The sequence below is a fragment of the Pipra filicauda genome, unplaced genomic scaffold (assembly GCF_003945595.2).
Source record: "Pipra filicauda isolate LSUMZ 115617 unplaced genomic scaffold, ASM394559v2 scaffold442_size550402_pilon, whole genome shotgun sequence".
In the NCBI taxonomy this organism is placed as follows: Eukaryota; Metazoa; Chordata; class Aves; order Passeriformes; family Pipridae; genus Pipra; species Pipra filicauda.
In genome coordinates this window covers 190,645-211,522 of record NW_024104579.1, presented here as the reverse complement: position 1 = coordinate 211,522, position 20,878 = coordinate 190,645, and the positions used below count along the sequence as shown (strand labels likewise).

At 35.2% G+C, this 20,878-nt stretch overlaps 1 protein-coding gene across 2 annotated transcripts in view; it reads right to left on the bottom strand.

Annotated features, from left to right (window-relative positions):
- The window catches only part of FSTL5 (follistatin like 5), a 291,901-nt gene that overhangs the window by 191,931 nt on the left and 79,092 nt on the right, over window positions 1–20,878 (bottom strand). For both annotated transcript variants that reach the window (XM_027732811.2, XM_027732809.2), the window contains one exon: window positions 13,020–13,268. In XM_027732811.2, coding sequence (XP_027588612.1) covers window positions 13,020–13,268 — 249 coding nt within the window. The remainder of the gene's footprint in view (window positions 1–13,019; window positions 13,269–20,878) is intronic.

Below are 20,878 nucleotides of genomic sequence, written 5' to 3'. Positions count from 1 at the left end.
GATTCTTTATTCTTTGATTTATTCTCTGGCTTTTAGAAATAATAATACTCCATTCAGTCTTCTGCACTGAAAACCCAAGTCCTTAAATTATGCCTTATAAAAGAGCATTTAAATACTGCAAATACTGAACCATTCATCAGGTGAACTCTTCATGAATTTTTTGGGTTATCATTATCATTTCAGTCTCATTCCTTTTCTCAAAATAGGAATAAAGCACTGTCTGAAGTTTAACAAAAACAAGCACAAAATAGATATCTATCTGTGCCACCATTCACTTTTCATTTAAAAAATTCCTTTAATTTCAAGCAAGGTCCAGAATGCTTGGTAAAAAATTGGTATACAACTCAAGAAAATTGTTCGTGTAGACTGAAAATATATCTACAATGCATCCTAGCATCCCAATGCTTTGATCATCTAAATAACAGCATTGTTCAGGAAAACAGCCCTTTTTAGTCTATGTACCCAGGCTTTCATATTCCAGAAGCAAGTATGCAAAGTGGACACCATAGACTGGTCCCATCTACAGATCATTCATAGTATGAAAGAAATGTAAAGATGCACATCTAAGCCCCATGAGGCTTGAAAGTGTCTTCGTTGCCACCATCACCACTGCTGTTTGCAAGTAAAGTAAAACAACTAACAAAATGAACTTTTTTTTTTAACACTATTTTTGGGGCTGCAGTGGAAAGTTTTTTAACTCATCTCAAAGTAATATATGGACGTACATGTTGGTGTTACACAGAGAATATCAAGACAACTCTAATGACTATACATATTGTGCCTAGACACATGTCCATTTATCTATGAACTAAAAAAATTAATAAAGGTTGCAAGCTATTATAACTAGCTATTTCAGTTGAATTCCTGAGTCTCCCATGTTAACTCAGGATTTAACAGTAATATCTATCACTGGTCTATATAGACTTCCTGTTGCCTAGGAACAGGACTATACTATATTGTAAGTTCACAGAGATCAACGGATTAATGGAAATGCCTCTATTTTATTTCAAAAGTTATTTCTTAGTCTAATATAAACAGAATTAAGACCAAAAAAATCCTCAAAAAACCAACCAAACAAAAAACCCCAAACCACCACAACAAGCACATGAAATGTCATAAGAGTTCCTTCTGATGTCTCTCTTTGTTTGCTTTTCAACTACCTATTCTCTACAAACACTGGCCATAAACAAAGCAAGTCTAACTTTTTTTTTTAAAAGTATCAACATTCTTGGTATATTTTTAAACTTTTTAACGCTTTAATGGATTCATACAAGAAAACTTTAAAAAAAATTAGTAAACTGTGAGGTAAACTTCCAAAAGGTATAGACTAGGTAAACCACATCCAACATAAGTGAGGAACTGACACCAGCTGCTATATTTACCCAACAAACAACCTGTCAGAGACAGACAATTTAACAAAATGCTGCACCATTTCACTATGCCTATGTCTAGAACAGTGGAGCTGGGAGTTCTTCATGATTTCTGGGTCTGGATTTACAGTTCAGGCAAATCCTAAAACCATTTCAGAAGAGCATTCAAATTTACTATCTTGTGTCCTTTTCTCTAATCCTCATTTTCTGTGGAATATATTAAGGAAGTAAGGCAGAAATCAGAACATGCATCATTAGGGATGACAATCCTAGGGCATACCAACAGGAAAAGCCCCAGCTCAGCATACAGGCATTCTGTGATACATTAATTTAGGAGCCTTATTGTCAGCTCTCTGTTGCTACTTGTTGTCAATGAGTTACTTTCCATGTGAAAAAACATTTTAAAGATTGTGTATACATTTTGGTTTTGATGTTAGACACATCCAGCATCTCTGTAAACCATCCAGGGATCCTAATGTGTCACTGGAACAGTTATGCAGCAGGATACCAGATAGCTTTATGAAAAGCCTAGGCTACAGCTTCTTTTTGAATCTTAGGGCCCAAACTATGAGGCCTGTGAAAGAGTATTTAAAATCATCAGAGTGGTTCCCCTTACTGCTGTTCTTTACCTTCCATTTGAGTCCTAAAATTATCAAACAAGACAAGTGGGCAGCTCAAGACTTAGACTTGGCCTGAGATCTGTGATCTGAAAACAGACTTCACGACATTGACCTGATTCCATTTTGTAAAAGAACAACAAACATCACATTATTGGTAAAACCAGTGTGTTTTTAATAGTTTTGCATTTGTTTGGGGTTTTGTTTTGTTCGGTTTTGGGTTTTGGCGGGGTTTTTTTCTGTTTGGTTGGTTGGTTTGAAATAAATAAGCCTTAAAAAACCCCAAAACTTCTAACCCAGTATTTTCTCCTTTGGACTCCCTTTCACATCTTTCATGCTTGTAAATATAACAAATATTCTTCAACTGACTGGCTTCAATGAACCTAATCTTCATTAAACTCAGCAGGAAGATCCTGAATTAGATCTTGAGTTCACTCAAATGGTAGTGTCAGAGAAACATCCATACTACAGTCCCTGGTACTTCAGAGTTTTTTGTAAACAAAAGTCTGAAACATGGTCTTTAGTTTCTTAAAAAAATACTTCAAGTACTGTTAAAATTAAAGAAAGCATTAGCATTCTATAGACAGTATGTGTCACTTATGTTCGCTCAAATATTTAATCTATGTCAATGTCATGTACTCAGTATTATTAGGGACCTAAAACCTTTTACCAGTTTTTTTCCTACAGGATTTATCACAAAAATATGTTTTCCCAACTATCACAGCTAAAATGTCTGCTTTAAAACTTCATCATACAGTAAAAAAAAAGATAGATATATTCCCAGTGCGGTCATTCACCATCTGTTTAAGCAAATACACTTAAAGATGCTTCTACAATTGTGATAAAGCAACAGCAAATCTAAGAGCACACAGAGCTCATATTCTAAAATGATGATTGCACAGCTATAGTTTGCATCATTAGAGACCAATAAAAATCTTTATGCTCCTTTTGAAAATCAAGGACCTTTATCAAAGAGAAGATGGAATAGGAAAATAACATAGAACTGATTCATTCAGGAGTTGTCTTAAATTTAGAAGCACTAATGAAACAACTTCTTGACCATAATTAGTATTTAACACTGCAAAGATAACTTTTCCTACTTTGAGATTTTTTTTTCAACATACAAAGCTTGCCATTCTACTAGATTCCAAGACTGTTTCTTTCTCCTTTTCCAGGTGGGATTAAGAATATAGAATTTACCTGTGCTCATGATTAACAACAGTTCTGCTATTCTCTGTGCATTTAGATTTTTATTTTTCTAATTATCCGAGTGATCACTAGGAGATGCTAATTCATAGCTTCCTGCTTCACAGTGAAATATCCTGGTAAACAAAGGCTGAATAATAAATGAAAACTTACAATTTTATTAGTCAATGGCTCTTTTTCTATTCTGTACAACTAACATTATTGGTTTGATATCAAATCTGTATTAAAACACTGCTAATAGCAAAACTTCTATAGACTGCCTCTTTACCAGGAGTCTTAGTAATAAGCCTATAGAGAATACAGTTAAGAATTCTACTGCTTTAAGGCCAACATCAGCAGTTTCCTTTGGTAAAAATACTTTTTCTTGTTGAGATTCAACAGACTTGGTCTCTAAATGGTGAAAAGAAAAAAAATCTCCACCATCTGTTCCCGCCCTGAGGGAAACAAACTTTCCTGGCAGTATATAGTTCAGGATTTAATTGCACCCAAAGCCAATACAAGTACATGCAAAAATATGAAACATCATTCTTAGTAAGTGGAAGTTTTGTATAATTTTACTTTAGCTTATTTCTTTGGGCTACAACTTAACCTATTTTTGCTGCAATCTGTTTCCCTTTATTTCTATTGTTTGCTTTCAACAATTTTAAATGAAATACATATTATCATTCCAGATAAAGAGAAGACTAAAGGATCTAATTAGATTTCATCACCCAATTTATCAAATTTTATTTACTCTGTGCTTGAGTATCAGGAAAAGTACATTTGCTAAGGACCATGACAGCAGGCTAGTTTCTTAAAGAAAAGTAAAAACTTCAAATAATATAAATTTTACATATTTCACAGAAATTAATTATAAATAGTCAGTAACAAAGCTCTGTCTTCAAAGACAGCGAAAGGGAGAAGTTCAGAGTCAAACAAAGAGAGAACTAAATTACACGGAGGCAAAAATTAACTATTTTGATTTCCTGAGATTAGTCTTTAAAAATCAGTTTCAGCTGGAGGACCCTTTTGGCCATTCCATATAAATTTCAATATGAGCCATGTCTTTTTTATCTCAGAACAAAATCTGTCCCTGACAATATACTCCATTTTAATTGCAGTTTATGTCAAAAGGAGTATTCTATGGTATCAACAATTCCATAAAAAATAAAATGTTGTCATTGAATCGCTTATTAAGCTCTCTGCCACACTTTATATTATTGTCTTTTACTTGCAATGCTTTCTGTTATTATAGTAACAATATAAACACTGGCTACAGTGGTATAAATACTTTATTTTTTCAACTACAGTAATATACTTATTATACAAAAACTGCCAAGTCCTGGAAGTAAATAAAATATATACGCTACAGTGTTCATAAAAATTGTGCTATTTTATTTATTTACCTATGACACAATTAACAGAATATACTGCCCAAGTCTTCGCCTGTAGAAACTGCTTGTAGCTAATTGTTTTCTGATTACTTCTAACACTTGTTCATACCATGACTTTCAAATTAAAAGCATAATAATAACCTGATAGCTGCCATCACAAGCATGGTACTAGGAAGTTATCTTTGTACCACAATGCGTTCTAGTCAAAGATGAGATGAATCAAAAGGAAAAATTGAAAATCATCTAGGTAGTGATCTACTAAGATTTTGAATTTGGAAGTATCTGGCTCTTGCATCTCCTTACTTATACTCTGCACTTTCTATTAGATTCCAAGAAAGCTGAAAAAAACCAATATTGACAGATATTGACAGAATTTACCTAAACTAGGCACTATCAACTGAGCAGATTAAGTTTCTTTGAACTATAGTCCATTTCTCAGATTCCACTAACGTGCTACAAGTTCAAAACAAGCAAATAACCCTGAAAAGACAACACTAGTTTCCTAGTTTTAGTTTACCATAAACCCACAAATATTTCTATTATCCTATATTCAAAGAGAGCAGCAGGCCACAAGAGAAAGCTTTTAACTTACAGGTTGTATCTACTGTAGATTTACTTACCCCTTCCATTATTAGCTACTAGAGTAGCTAATTAAAAAATCATTTTTTCATACCTACTTCTCTTCAGTGTTTGTAAAAGAAGCTACAGCTTTTTTCAAGTTGGTACACCATACACTAGCCAAGTTGAATTACAAATATCAAGCCAATGCCTTGTATATGCATCCAATTGCTAATGATTTTTAAAGGCCAACAATATGTTCCATCAGAAATATTTCCCACAAGACCTAATGATAATTCTAACATTATTAACTGAAACTTTTTGAGGTTTACACTAGACAAGCCAATGTGAATTAACACTTTGTGCTTACTCGAAACTGGAAAATTATGTATCTGCCTAAAGATTTCCTTTGTTTATTATAAATTTATGACAAAAGTTTGAATTTAGTTTTATTTACTGCATAATAATTTTCACTATCCCATAGTACCAAATTTGATATTAAAAATTGAGGATACAGAGATGACTCGAACCATACTTGTACAATCTTTTAGCACGTTGCTGCTAGCAATGTGTTAACACTTATGACGCTACTGAAAAAGCCGGAAGAGAGCAAACAATATCTCTCTTGTGACCAGGGCTGTCCTAGCTGCAGGTCCAAGTTACCAGGTTAGAAGCAAGTGCACTAGTAGGACTCTAATGCCACCTCTCCACTGATCATACTTTTGCCAGAACTCTACTTCTGATCTCTCCAATTCTTCCTCAACAGTACCGGAAACTACTGGCTGAATTTTAGCACTGTGTGCTACATTCTGCTTCTTCAAAACCAGGTTGAAGATGAATCAGTAAGAATGTTTTTTAGAGATGCTTATCCACAGAATGGTTGAGGTTGAAAGAGACCTTCAGAAATCACCTAGTGCTACAACATCAATATTGGAAGCATTAAAAGTTTTAAAATTTTCTGCCACTGAAAATCTGTGATGTCCACAATCTATCTCTTTGTGTGGTGTCAAACAGCAGTGATGACCTTACAAGAAATTGTAAATTTCATTAAGTTTTGTACAGATATAATCTAGAGAACACCAATTCCTCATCACTATATGAATGCAGAATATATGACAGCTTAGAGCTGATTAACACACTCCAGCATTGAAGGAACTGATATATAGAGATTGGGACTGCTTCAGACACTGAAAACAAGGGATGTCTTGGCAGTATATCTTTAGGTAGTCAAAAAACCCAAGCCTATATTCATAACATGTTTGAGGCTTGTCATTGCCCCATCCTGCATTTTGGGGGTATGAATTTAATGCAAAGGAGGAAAGAAAAAGTAGAGGTCCAAGCTCTAGTTGCAAACTAGAGCAGTATACTAGTACAGTATCACCAAGAGCAATGACACAGGGTCTGCTGAATGTTTAGTTTTTAAATTAAGCTTGTGATATGCGGGTTCTCACAAATGAACTTAGCTCCACTCTAAAGATTTAGTAGCAGGTATTACATATGTAGGTCTTTCATGACAGTTAGTTTACACAATTCAAGATGATTGTGTGGAATTTAAGAGAGACAAATTGTGTCAAATCTTGCACAGACGTTGGAGGAAAACCAGTCAGTTTTCCAAATCACATGAGTAATGCAGCTCAAGAAAATGAATCATGTGGGGAGAGAAGACTACAGTAACAGTGTTAAAATTTAGCATGGCTTCAAAGCACATCAAAAAGGACCAGTTTTCCATTGGTTAGAGCATCACTTTCCAACAAAGTGCTGAAGAAGCAGTACACCTGCCATTAACACTGATTTTCACTGCTCTGTGAATGTACAATTACAAATGTTAATAGTTAAAAACATATACAATCCCTACATGAATTCAGTATTTAAGATTAATTTCTTAAGTGTTGTACTAAGTGAACATGTGAGATCATGAGCTGAATTACTAATCTCAGTCAAATAATTCCTATGCTCTATTAAACTCCTTTTGAGATCAACCGGAATCCTTCTTACTTCTTAGTCTTCTGATAGGGCTCTGAAAGACTTTTGGTATTTCTTTTCACTGTCTGGTTTATGTTTAGCATACAACTTGAGTGATAGCTGAAGCTTGACAGTTTATCAGCAGCAACCTTAAGGGTGTATGCTATCTGCAGGAATTCAAGCTTCCAGAAAGAGTGTCATAATGATGTTTTTGAGAATTTCAACAGAGAAACCAAATAATAGCCAAAGTAAAAAAGCAAATACATCTTCAAAAATAAGATCTTTTGCAATGAAAATACTCCAGCACAATGTTACTCAATTTAACATGTCATAAATTTCTTTTGAAAGACTGGTTAATGATCAACTTTAAATAATGATTGTTCAAGATTTACATTTAAGACAAGATGAGATATGTCCTGCAGTGAAACTAGCAACATGACAGAGACTTGCTTGCTTTTGAAGTATATGAACATCAAATGAGATTAAATGTCAGTGCTTCTAAATTAGTGTGTCAATATTTCAGGACCCAGTCTAAGACCACACTCACCTAGGGCACAAATCACATATACACACAAAAAATTAAAAGCTTTGAACTAATCCTGTTGAAGTCATGGTAGAGGCTACATCAGTACTCTATATCTTTTCTGTGGGCTACTGTTGGGATTTAGTTAACTTCAATTCACTTCCCCCATCCCTTTTTCAAAAGGAAAAGCCTACAGCCTTTTCCCTAGTATTTACATTCTGCTTCTGAAATCCTATGTTGCTTTTACTCACGAGGTCTGCTATGTATCAAACACCAAAGCTTGTTTTGAATCTGTTGCCGCTTACTTATTCAATCATTTTTATTTCTTTCACTGGAATACAAGGCAGCCTACTCATATCCACTCTTAGTATGCCCTGATGATTTTTTAAGATACCTCCATATCCCCTTCAAGCCATTTGCTACTTTTGGTCATTCCTGCTAATGTCTTCTGAACTTTTTCCAGTCTGCCCATACTTATTTTGAATTTTTCCACAGTCAGCTCTTGTCCTCACTGCCCTGAATAGCTTAGTCTCAGGAGCAAACTTTCTTGCCTAAGCTTCTACTCTCTCCTTGGGAACAGCCTGAAAATCAAATGTTATAGCAGTCTTCTGAAATCTAGACATTTTAGTAATAGTAGTAGGAAATCTGAAGCTCACAGACTATTTAACAAATTCAAATATTCACCAAATGAAAAATGAGAGAAAAATAGAAAATGAAGAATTTTAAATATTGTTAACATCATAAGAATGCTACAGAAGTTACTTACAAGTAAAAAGCTTACATATGAAGTAAACTTTATTCCAGAAATATTCTATAAAATTCATAATATATAGGAGTATTTGTTACATTCCTGAAGATTCCAAGCAAATTGCCATTTGTCATAATGATTGAGTGCATCACTGAATAGAAATAAATATAGTGTAAACAGCTCAGCCTGCAAAGAAAATACGAGATGAAGTTTGTCATGGGGAATTTTTTAGTCTCTCATGTATACTTACTGGCCTGGGTTTAAGAAAATGAAGCAAAAGAAGTAAATAAAAAAATGAAAATATAACTGAAGCTTATTTGACATCCAGACTGTGACATTCACTACCCGGTACATTGTCCCACACAAGAGTCCAACTGAACTTTATAGAAGCTGAAGAATGGTGTTTCCAGCCTTCTAAATTCCCCACAAAGCCATTAATTTCTCAGTGCCACTTCGCATAGTAAAGACAGGGGTGGAGGCATCCTTCTGCATCACCACCCTCTGAGGCTCGTTAAAGCTACAGCCAGCAACAGCCAGGAAAGGGTCAGACAAATGCATCAAGCCCAGTGTGAGTCAGTTGGTTTGCTTTTCTTACAGCAAACTGAACCTGCTCAGAAACACAAAGTGAGTGGCTTGGGAACATCCAGGACTCAAGAAGCAGAGAGCATACAGAGGCCATCTAGCCTGTGCATGCTCTTATGTTCATGCCCTGGAGGAACTATCTATTCGCCAAGCAAACAAAAGCAGTGCCAATCAGCATATCAGAATTCCCAGCTCATATGGTCAATATCAGAACTAATGAATAATCTAACCTTTGAACTTTGAATGCTGTCATTAATATTTCCTTTAGTTCCTCATTCATGTTTCTTCTTCTTCCCATCACTGAACTCGGCATCCTGGTAGTTGACCATGTCTTTTTTTTCCTCATTGATATTCTTAGAAAGTCCCTTAGACCACAAAGCATTTTCTAAAGAGTTCTCTTACATTATTAAAATAATCCTAAATACTTGGCATTTTTAGATAGTTAAGGCCTAAGAGCTCTTCTGAAAGTGACTGCAAAACTTTCGTTGACTAACGTGTAGTTACAGAACACTGGACTTTATTGGTGGGAAATAGAAGACTCTACAGGCATACAAAATACTTCTCATCTAGATACATAGAAAGGGAATTAAAAGTAAATGTCTTCTCTGAAGAATACATTTTGATTCTATATGAGAAGAAATTGAGACAGCTTATTAAGTAACTCTCAGGGTCACAGTCAACGTCTAACCAAGCCATTAGAAAAATCTTTGCATTCATTTCATCATGACATGCCAATAAGTAACTGATGGAAAAATTACAGTAGGAGTGGAGGAAAAGTAATTTCTAATTTAGTATGGCCATTATCTTGATCCATGTCAAAAATGTAAAATTTGCATAACAGTCTCAATCATCCAGGAAAAACAAAGAGATACTTAAAACTTTCAACTTCAATTACCTTTTATGCCTGTGTTGCACACATTTTGGAAAAACGGGTGATTTAATTTGTTGTGAAGAAATAAAGCTAGCAAGTGACAATGAAAAAAAGGAAAAAAAGGAGTTTAATGAATCTGGTGATAAATAATCTAAAATAAAAGGCAGGTAATGGACAAGAATTTGAAGTTTCATCTTAAAAAAACCAGCATGTCAGTAGAGTACAGCTTTGAAACAGCTAACTTTTGCTACCTTAAAATTCGTTTATCAAATGTTTCAGACATGGCTCCCTGTGAAGGATTTGATGTTTTTTGTCTGCGTTGTTCCACGTACAACTCAGCTAAGACATACATTTCTCAGTGATGCTAATGGAGTTTCAACATATAAGCCAAAGATCTCTCTCATTTAGGAAGTCAATCCTTTAACTCCACTTATCATGTAAGTGTTTAAAAGAGCAATTTTCAAACCATTAAGTAGAACTCATGATTTTTGAGATCAACTATAAATCATTCAGTTACAAGACGTATTATTTAAATAATTATAGCTACCTAACTGCTATTGTAATGTTAATCAGGTATATAGAACATTTGCTTATAAAATTTTATTCTTCACATGCAGAATACTAAAGTGTTTTCTGGTAAGCTTACTCTTTTAAATAAGGTGTATTTCTCAGCTTCGCTGATCTTGAGCTCCATAGCCAATCTAAAACTAAAAATTCATGCAAGAAGAAATATTTTCCCCTGAAGGGGAAGGGGGGAGAAGAAGGAATCAACCCAGTAGGAGGATTTGAAACCCAAAAGCCACAAAGCATGACCTTGCTAGAGATAAAATTTAGAACAGATAAAATGTATTAAAAAAAATACTAAGTTCACAACGGTCTGATCTGAAAATCAATGATTAGCAATAAACCAGGAAGTAAAAATACTTAATTGCTGTCATAATATAGTCATTGTTGACAGTGACTACCTTATCATCTTGCAGGCATCCTTGTAGGAATCTCTTTCCCCTCACGCCCTGCCACAGTGCAGATTAGCCTCTATTGAAGAATTTTGTGAAAGCCTAAACAAAATGCTCAGAATATTTTTTTTCTGAATGCAAGATCTTTTTTGTATTTCTCTGGCCTCAGAAGCAGCCCTTTGAAGTGAGATCATTTGTGCTAGAGGTTGTCTGCTAAACTAATAAGGAAGACAGATGGCAGTGCTCTTCTGACACCATCAAGTGTCTCACCACCCTCACAATAAAAAATTTCTTCCAACTATCTAGCCTAGATTTCCCCTCTTTCAGTTTGTACCCACTGTTCCTTGACCTATCCCTACAGTTCCTGATGAAGAATGCCTCCCTGGCTTCTCTGTAGCCCTCCTTCACATACTGGAAGGTTGTTGTGAAGTCTCCATGCAACCTTCTGCAGGCTGAACACCCAAACTTTCTCAGCCTGTCTTCATAGGGGAGGTGCTCCAGTCCTCTTATCAACCTCATGGTACTCTTCTGACTTGCTCCAACATTTCCACATCCTTCCTATGTTGGGGACACAGGAATCGTAAGTCGTACTCTGAGTGGGGTCTCACCAGAGCAGAGTAGAGGGGCAGAATCACCTCCTTTAAGTTGCTGGCCATGCTTCTTTTGATGCAGCCCAGGATTCAACTGGCTTTCTGGGATTTGAGCACACACTGACAGCTCACGTTGAATTTTTCATCAGCCATTACCCCCATGTCTTTCTACACAGGGTTCCCCCTCAATCACTCCTCCACCCAACCTGCAGGTGTACCTGGGATTGCCACGACCCAGGTGTAGGACCTCACACTTTGCTTTGTTGAACTTCACGAGGTTTGCATCAGCCCACCTCTCAAGCCCTTCCCTCCAGCATGTTTGTTGCACAACACCACTTGGTGTCATAAGCAAAGCTGCTGAGAGTGTACTTGGTCCCACTTGTCGTCACTGTCCATGTTACTGACAAAGATCAGATACTGCTGAACAGTACTGGCCCAGTAATGACCACTGCAGGGCACCACTCACCACAGGTCTCCACATGGACAGTGAGCTGTATTTGTGCATCGGAGCTTGGATTTGGTAAAAAAAAAGCCCAACTCTTCATTTAAATGACAATTCCTCAATGATAAATGTAGTGAAAAATTCAACTTTTAAAATTTTTAAACTGGTTTCATTTGAACAACCTTATACTAGTATTTTAACCAGAATTTACAAGATTGTATTCAAGTGAAATATTGTAATTTAAATGAATGTTTCCTACAAAGGTGAATTTCATTTAACAGAAATATTTTAGTAGACTTCTTTCTGTGGTGATAGTAGTTATTAGTTGATATTACTCAGGGTGCAAATATATCCACAGCATAGAAGAATGTTAACAAAAATAGGGAAGTCTTTAAAAAGAATATGAATCAATTCATCCCCGGGTAGACTAATTAAAAAGGGCCTTACCTAAAAACATTTCCCCTCCCCTCCAAAACCATCCACCTGTTTTAAACAGTAAAAACATGCTGCAAATCTGTCAAAGTACTCATAAATATGCTTAATCAATGTCTGTATTGGCAGAGTTCCAGAAACCTACAAGGTCTGCTCAAATTACACAGAAAAAGGCAAGTTGCTATTGTTGACATCTTCAGCATAAAATACTTAATACAAGGTGTATCTGACAGCATTCAGGCTGGCATCTCTCTGCATTCAGAAGATTGAAGCGTAACTAAACTTGCATGCTGTCATAAGTATACAAGTAAACTCTTCATTGTCCAAATTCAAAACAAGGAAGACCCCTTTAGCTACAAACAAGCTGCTGGTCTATCAACTTCAATACCAAATACAACCACAGGTCCTGCAACCTTCTAAAACCCCTCTGAAATCCTAAATTCTGTTTTCCCCCATAACAAAAATTAATATCCTTCTGGCATTGGGAGTGTAAATGCATTCAGATGAATGAGGTCAGCAACAACATTTGTAAGGTAAGCTGCCATAGATTAGTTTCCATGAGACAACTGGTTTATTCAGGTTAAAAAGGGGTGATTGCCCAGAGGACTGAGTATAAATAAAAGGAAAAAACAGAATCCATAAGATATCTCTGGAGTGCAATACTTACCGTATTAACTTTGAGTCATTTATTCACCATACACTCAGTGCAAACTCCATAGAGATTTAATTGAACTGCTTGAAAACACATACTCAATAGCAATATTCCAGGTATTGTTCAGCCACACTTACCTTTAAAGAAACAATCTTCATTGTGTACAATGGTGACCTTTTGCTTTTTCAGACAGGCAGCTCTGTGCACTTCGCAGTGGTTTTGATAGAATTCTCCATCAGAACCACACACAGGCTTGTAATGTGGCTTGCAGTGCTCCATGCACAGACACTCAGCTTGACCAGTCTTCCCATTCACAACGCAGTGTCTGCCCAGACCACAGTACTTATTTTCACATGATCCAAAATGGCCATCCTGACCAAGATACCCTTAAAAAAAAAAAAAAAAAAAAAAAAAGCTTGTTTATTAATTACATTTTGTTTAACTGCATGCAAGATATAAAAAGGATTGAATCGTGTACATAAAGTGATACTACGTCTTTTGTTCCATCCTTGACTAATATTTAACATAGGTCAGCCTGAAATGAAACAAATTTAGTCTCTTTATCATAACTTTTATGCTTTCATTCATCGTCATGTACTAACTGTAATTAAGAGCATGATCTAGTAACAAGACTTACTCTTCATTAAAAAAACCCAACACAGTAAATCATGTATTTTTAAATGCGTGTTGAAGTTTTTCACCTTAAGATCGCTATACTATTGCATGTAATAGAACAATGCATTCTCTAGAATTTACATCATAGAATATCTCAAGTTGGAAGGGACTTATAAGGATCATTGAGTCCAACACTATGCTTCTCACAGGACAACCAAAAACTAAACCATATGACTAAAAATATCACCCAGAAGCTCCACAAACTCTGATGGGAAGATAAAATAGACATTCACACATGAAGACTGAACACAAGAATAACTAGAGCTGGGACAAGGCTCTTAACCAACACACAGAATTAAAAAAAAATAAAACAACAAAACCTCTGTGGCAGCAATATAGTAACATTTCAGGGAACAGAGCATGGATGAGCAGGACATTCAAGTGAATAGTGACTAGGAGTTAAATGACCCTCTAGCAGAATTTCAATGAGGACAAACGTCATTTGGATAGCAAACAGAGCTTTAAGAGTGCTGCAGTAAAGATAAAGAAGTTTCTACTGGCCACAGCGTTCAGTTCCTTCTGCTCCTAAAACATGGAAATGGATTGCCTACATTAGGCTACCAAAGCCACCTGTCCACCTTCTATCCCGTCTGTGTTGCTACCACCATGTAAGACAAGGACTATTTGTCAGGAGCAGATCTCTTGGTGAAAGACAAAGTTCAGTGCACAATAATACTTCCTTATTATATCCTCAGTTTCCATTTTGACTGCCACAGAACTGTGTTTTTTTGGCAAGGGAAAGGGTATGATGTGAAAAACGAAAACAGAATTGTCAATTGCAACTACCAAAACTTCGACTACATAGGTGTTCTGATGGCAGAATTGTGTCCTAAAATAAGCATAAAAATACTAAAATGCCTTCAAATATGGAAATAGACACTACCCTTCACAGTTACTTCCTTTTATTCTCTCACTCCACACTCCTAATCTCTAGAATAAACACCTAGCATTTTAATTCCTTGAAATACTTTCCTTATCCTCACAGCCTAGCTGAATAATACTTGGCTGACCCATACAAAAATGGTGTGAGCAAACAAATCACAATGCATAATTCCGTAATTATTTGGTCATATTAGATTCATTTCCTGTAGTGAAGTGCTAACACGTTAGTACCATAGTTTGACGCACATTTCTTGTAACCATGGAGAATTTATGTTCTTCATTTTAGTAGCAGAAAAAAAATCTTACCACTTTTTCTTCTTAAGCTTACAGGTCTATTAGACAACCGTGCTTTGATTTCTTGCTTTCTCATACAGCACAAATTTTCTAGACTTAATGTACCACAGAAAGCACGCAACCATAAAATTCGGTCTAATGACATGCTTTTGTTATATTACTTGATAACAATTTCAGCACAAAGTTAAGAGGACTACATAACCACCTCAGGTGTTATATGGCTGATACAGCTATACTACAGTGATTTTTATTCACACGTATAGCCCAGACTGATGGTGAGTTTAATTACTCATGCCCCAAACTGAGTTGAAATAGGCAAACCCAATTCAACATTAAAATTTCCTATAAGTTTTTGAAAATATTTCTCCTTGTGCCTATGTATCACCACTATTACAAGAAACAGGCATTAACTGACAGAAATTAATGTAAACCCAATTTTCTTCTACTAGTGCCAACCTCAAATAAGATCTTCAATGTCCAAGAGTGCTTTAAAGCATAGGTCATGTACACATATTGCAGAACTTAAGAACAACTTTGAAGTGATGGAATTGTTAGGGTTCAAGGCCAAAGTCCATAAATCATTATTGTTTCTGCTTTCTGAATGGAAAATAAAGATCTCGATCTGACAACCTCTCTGAATTATTGACGAGTGCGTGGTGACTCAACAATACACTGTGTTGTATGTTGCTATGAAAATACAATCAATTTAAGACTACACTTGGGACTTCATTTTAGTACTATAATTGAATCTGATACCTGAATGCAAAACAGCTTCTTTCAGATAAGGGAGAATGATTTACATAATATATACACGATATACATGATATATAACATGTAATAAACACTTGCAGAAGAGTACCAAGATCGGTATTTACAAGGCCATAGTGCTGTCTACTCTCTTATATGGTTCCGAATCATGGGTCATCTACCTCCACCACCTGCGTCTCCTAGAACACTTCCATCAACGCTGCCTCTGAACAATCCTAAACATCCACTGGTCAGATTATGTGACCAATACATCTGTTCTAGAACAAGCAGCAATCACAAGTATCGAGGCCATGCTGATGAGAACACAGCTGCGATGGGCAGGGCACGTCTCCAGGATGAAGGACCACCGCCTCCCTAAGATCTTGCTTTATGGTGAACTTGCCACCGGCTGCCACAAGAGAGGAGCCCCAAAGAAAAGATACAAGGACTCCCTGAAACAACATCTCAGCTTTGGCCATATTGATCATCATAACTGGTTTACTCTGGCCTCAAATCGGGAGCTCTGGAGACACACCATCTATAACGCTGCCATTTCCTTTGAGAACGCACGCAGGATCACTCTCGAGGAGAAAAGACAACGCAGAAAGAATCGTGTCTTGCTGAATACACCACCTAAGGAGTCCTTCTGTTGTGCCTTTTGCAATCAGATATGTCTATCTCGTATTGGCCTCATAAGCCACTAGCGTGGTTGTAAAAAACGTGGACAGAGCCTTCCTAAATCTTCGTTCGCAAAGCCTAGCCATGATGATGATGAACATGTACATGATTTTTATAATATTGGTATATGTCAATGTATATGAATTATGGACAGCAATAAACAAGCAATATTTTTGCCCTAATGAAAAACTATATTTGTTATGAAATGTTTTATAAATATTTCAGTTTTACACCATTAACTATTCAAAAACAATACATATATTTTCATACATATCTGCATATGCAACTTCTTCAGTTGAGGGCTGTGGTAAAATTCCCGTTGACCTCAATAGAGGCAGGATTCTTACTCCAGATATAGTTGGAGGTCTTAAGTTATAGCCTCAGGTTTAACAGGTTTAAGAAACACTGTTCTGTGCCGAAAAGGAGCAGCTATGTAGACTATGAAATAGTTTATAGTACATACAGTAAATATTTAAGAAGAAGCAGTTTAAAAGTATACTCTGAAACAGTCCACCAACCAGTGGTTATCAGATTACCAGATCACTCATAGTAAAAAAAATAAGTAAAATCCATGCAATTGCAAATGAGGTGACAAAATGTTCACAAACATAAATTTGAACTAAAGTGCACCCAATTCTGAAAATTTAAACAAACCAATAAATTCTAAATAGTTACTGTGAGATACTAATAAACGAGTTTAGACAGCAAACCAAAGAAACAAAAAAACACGACTTAAGTAAAACCAACTTCTACTGCTTTTCACTGCTCCAGCTCAACTTGCAAGAATCACTATATTTGACAAATCCTTCTTTTTATTTTATACTTCAAAAAAACATATTTCCGTAAGTTTCATCTTGGAATAGAACAGCTAAAAAGTTACAGGCATCTTGCAATTAATAACAAAACCCTATATTTTCAACCAATATGGGCTATGACTTGCAGCCCATTCATGAAATGTCTGACTGTTTCAACGACTCTCAGGAAATCAAGACTAGTACTTTTCCTTCCTGGAATTATTTTTAATGGAGGTATAATTTTGATAGCATGATAATGGAAAAAGGTTGGGTTTTTTAATTTTTCTTCGGTTTTAGGAGGTTTGGTTTTGGGGTTTTTTTTATTTAGTTGAGTATTTTGAATGACAGTGTAGACAAGTCTCCTGAGATAAAATTGTTTAGGATGCAGCACCCATTCAGGAGACCGTCACCATCACAAACACCAAGTGTTTCTGAAGGTTGTTCTTCTATCTAAGCATTTAAATTTAGAAAGTGAACTAGTAAAAGGTGAACTTCAGTTTCTATATTTAGATATAACTCAATAATTTAGTAGAGAAGGCAAGCAGCCCGGTATATTCAATATTAGGAGAATAAAAACCAGTCAGGATGACAAATAATCTAGTCATGAATGCTAGTATTTTTCCAGCAATTTGTTATTGCTTATGTGATGATAGATAAGTCTATATTTGTCAAATGCCACAACACAACAATAGGAAAGTGTGCACCCATATTAGCAACGTATACTGAATTTTCAGCCAAAAAACTATAATATCTATGGATTCTGAGTGTATCTACAGTACTGTAGGAAACAAAATGTATTTTGTTCCATTTGAAAGTAAGGTAGAAAACATTTAAAAAATATCATAGTTTTATGTTAAAAAGAAATATCTTATTCAAGAACTATCAGTAGAAGTGTACTATGGCCAAGACAGCCTAAGCAGTCCCATGGATTTTTCAGATTCTCTTGAAATTTAAAAGTCTTAACAGATATAAAATGAAATAAACAAAAATAAAAGGTTTTTTATTTTAAAAAGTGTGAGAAAATGAAACTCTTTTAGCTTTTAAGAAAAAAAAAATAGAGTTTCAAATTGTCAGTTGGGATTCCTCATACAGGTTTCCTATTTAAAGGTTAGTTTTGCAGCACCCAGAGTTCAGCAAGCTCTAGGTCACACTTGAATAATTTACAGTTGGGAATTAAGTGGATGTTTTAGCATGCAAAAGACTCACAGAAATCTACACTTTTCCCTTTTAACTAGTCAGTTTAAAGAAACATTCCACATGGAAACTTTGGAAATTCATGAGAGAATGAATCACCATGTTCTACAGTTGGCCCTGGGCTGGAACACACATAAGCTTTCTGTATGTTAAATCCTCTCTCACAGACTTACTGTTTTTTTATTTGTCTAACAACAAGATTTGCATTCATGGCTTCCATCACAACTCGCTGCATTACCTACGTGTCATGTAAAACAAAGTGGCAGCTGTTTTTGGAAATAATGCATCGATATTTGTGTACAAATAACTAATGATTATTACTGGTGTCCTATTCCCCCCTCTTTTATTTAAAAATGTTCTGTAAATGACAATTCTAACTCTACCATCATATCTTTGTTTAATGCACTACCTATGAAAGGCCCAACCAAGACTGTAATCATTACTTTGGTAAGTGTTCAGTGTAGTCTCAAGTTTCACATAAAACAGAAAATATGTCAGGGACATTAGTGGGAAGAAGGAAGGAAAAAAAAAAAGAAAAAAAAAGGAGCAAATAAGATTGATCACCACCTACCAACACTCATAGGGCATTAACACCAAGCATGATCTCAGTATGAACTGTATCTGATCATAAATATTAAAGCTCTAGACTTTTTCTATTCTTAAACTATAGTATTTTAGCGGCAGTTCTTTAACAAATTTTGATTTCAGTAGCAAGAACAGCTTGTAATTACATGGACTGAGCATGACACTAAATCTGCATTACTCATTATCCAGCACTCTTGGTATATGAAATTCTTCAGTAATTTAGCATTTATTTTGGTTAGGAATATTTTGGGCAGGGGAAAAATATAAAGAAAAAGGTGGATTATTTTAGAATAAAACAAACAACATTCAAAATTTGTCAATATAATGCTTGCAGTAATAAGTTTCCACCATATAACTAACAGCACATATCTTAATAAACTAAAGAGATAAAGGATTTCAAACTCTTCTTATCAATCTATTTTCTAAATATGGTAATAGAGGGCCTCACCTTAGAGTATCTTGACTTGAAACTATAGCATCTCTGGTTAATTGGTTGTTATGTGAGCCAGTGGTGTAACAATACTGTTTTAACAATTGAAACAACTGGTTTTATTAATGGATTTGCATGCAAAGTAATTTAAATGTGCATCTTCCATAAATTACATCCTAACATATACGTATTTCTTGCAAATTCTGAAAGCAAGAAAAACTCTTACTCCATACTTATTTATTTGTCTTTCTGCAACTGACTTATCCCTAACATTTATAAGTCATCTTCAATTTAAATAGTGTTTCCTACCACTAACTACAGCCTAAAACTCATACAGGTAGAAGGACATATACCCCCAGAGCTCAAAAAATCCTCTTCAAGACTCTAAATTTAAAAACTCTACCTTAAAAACAAACAAACAAAAAACCACAAACCAATTTCACATTCTTTTAAAATTAAGATTAAAGTCAGAGGTGTCTCGTCTTTACACTTAAAAGTCTCTTCTCATCTCTTCACATTCAAGAATTTTTTTCCCCTCAGCTTTTCTAGGAGCTTAAATTTAAGCATAGGAAGAAAAAAATATAAATTAATGAGCTGTCCAGTACATTCTGAAGTTGTTTGTCTACATGGAGTAGTAGAGGCAGAAGGACAAAGAGAAAGAGGAAACTATAGCAAGAAATTATAGCTGAGAAAAATTACTTAAGTGATAGCATTTTTCCTGACTGCACAATAACAAACTTGACAATTAAAAAAACAAAGTACGATAGTCAGGTACAAAGGTCATTCCTCTTAAAAGAAATAAAGAGCCATTTGTCTAATTAAATTTGGTAGAAGAGAAAGTAGTAATTTTTGCTGCATCACAGGTACGAAGAAAAAAATTTTGTAGAAGAGAAAAATTGTAAAATTGTTGTCCTTCACTACAAAGAAAATCATTAAAGTACCAATTTAACCATGGTCATAGTTTGAATACAATTATTATTAACAAAATAGAGAAATACCTGAACTATATCCTTATTCACAAAGAGTGTTGATCATGAAAAGGTTGATCATGAAAATAAATATTCTGAGCATGAGTTCATTGGCACTTCAATTACAGATGAACAAGTCTGAGGGTCTCTCCTGCCTCATACTGTTAAGGTATAACCTTGTAATGTTTGGCAATGAGATAGAAGATCAAAGAGCTTCAAAAGATGACCAGTATACAGCCAGAAGAATGTGCTATGTCACTGCTGAACAACAACAAAATGCCTGCACATATTCAGCTACCAAAAAAATAAAAATTGGTGGATAAAATGTGAGGGAATCCTACCAAAAAGTAGGATTAAAAATATGGAGTTCAAGATAATAATTACAGAAAGTTAAAATAATTCAAGGTTTACTTAAATCAATGTTTTCTATTTTCTAATTGTTTAACAGCGTAAAATCGTTTTACAGCAAGACTGCTTTAAAAAATTCAGGGGCAAGAATAAACTTTTGTTAGAATATTGTTTTTCCTCCCAGGAGGTTTTCAAGAGTAGAAGTGCAAACTTGCTTTGGAAAAGATAAAACGAGAGTGATCTATTCCCATTTCCACTCCAGAAAGAGCTTCTCTTAACAACTCTGTCAAGCAATTCTGTGTCACATACTTTTTTCCTAAACTCTGCTGTCACTGACAGCATTAATTTGGATCTCCTTCAAAGTTTCCTCAGAGTCAGAGACAAAAGAGAAAATTGCATTG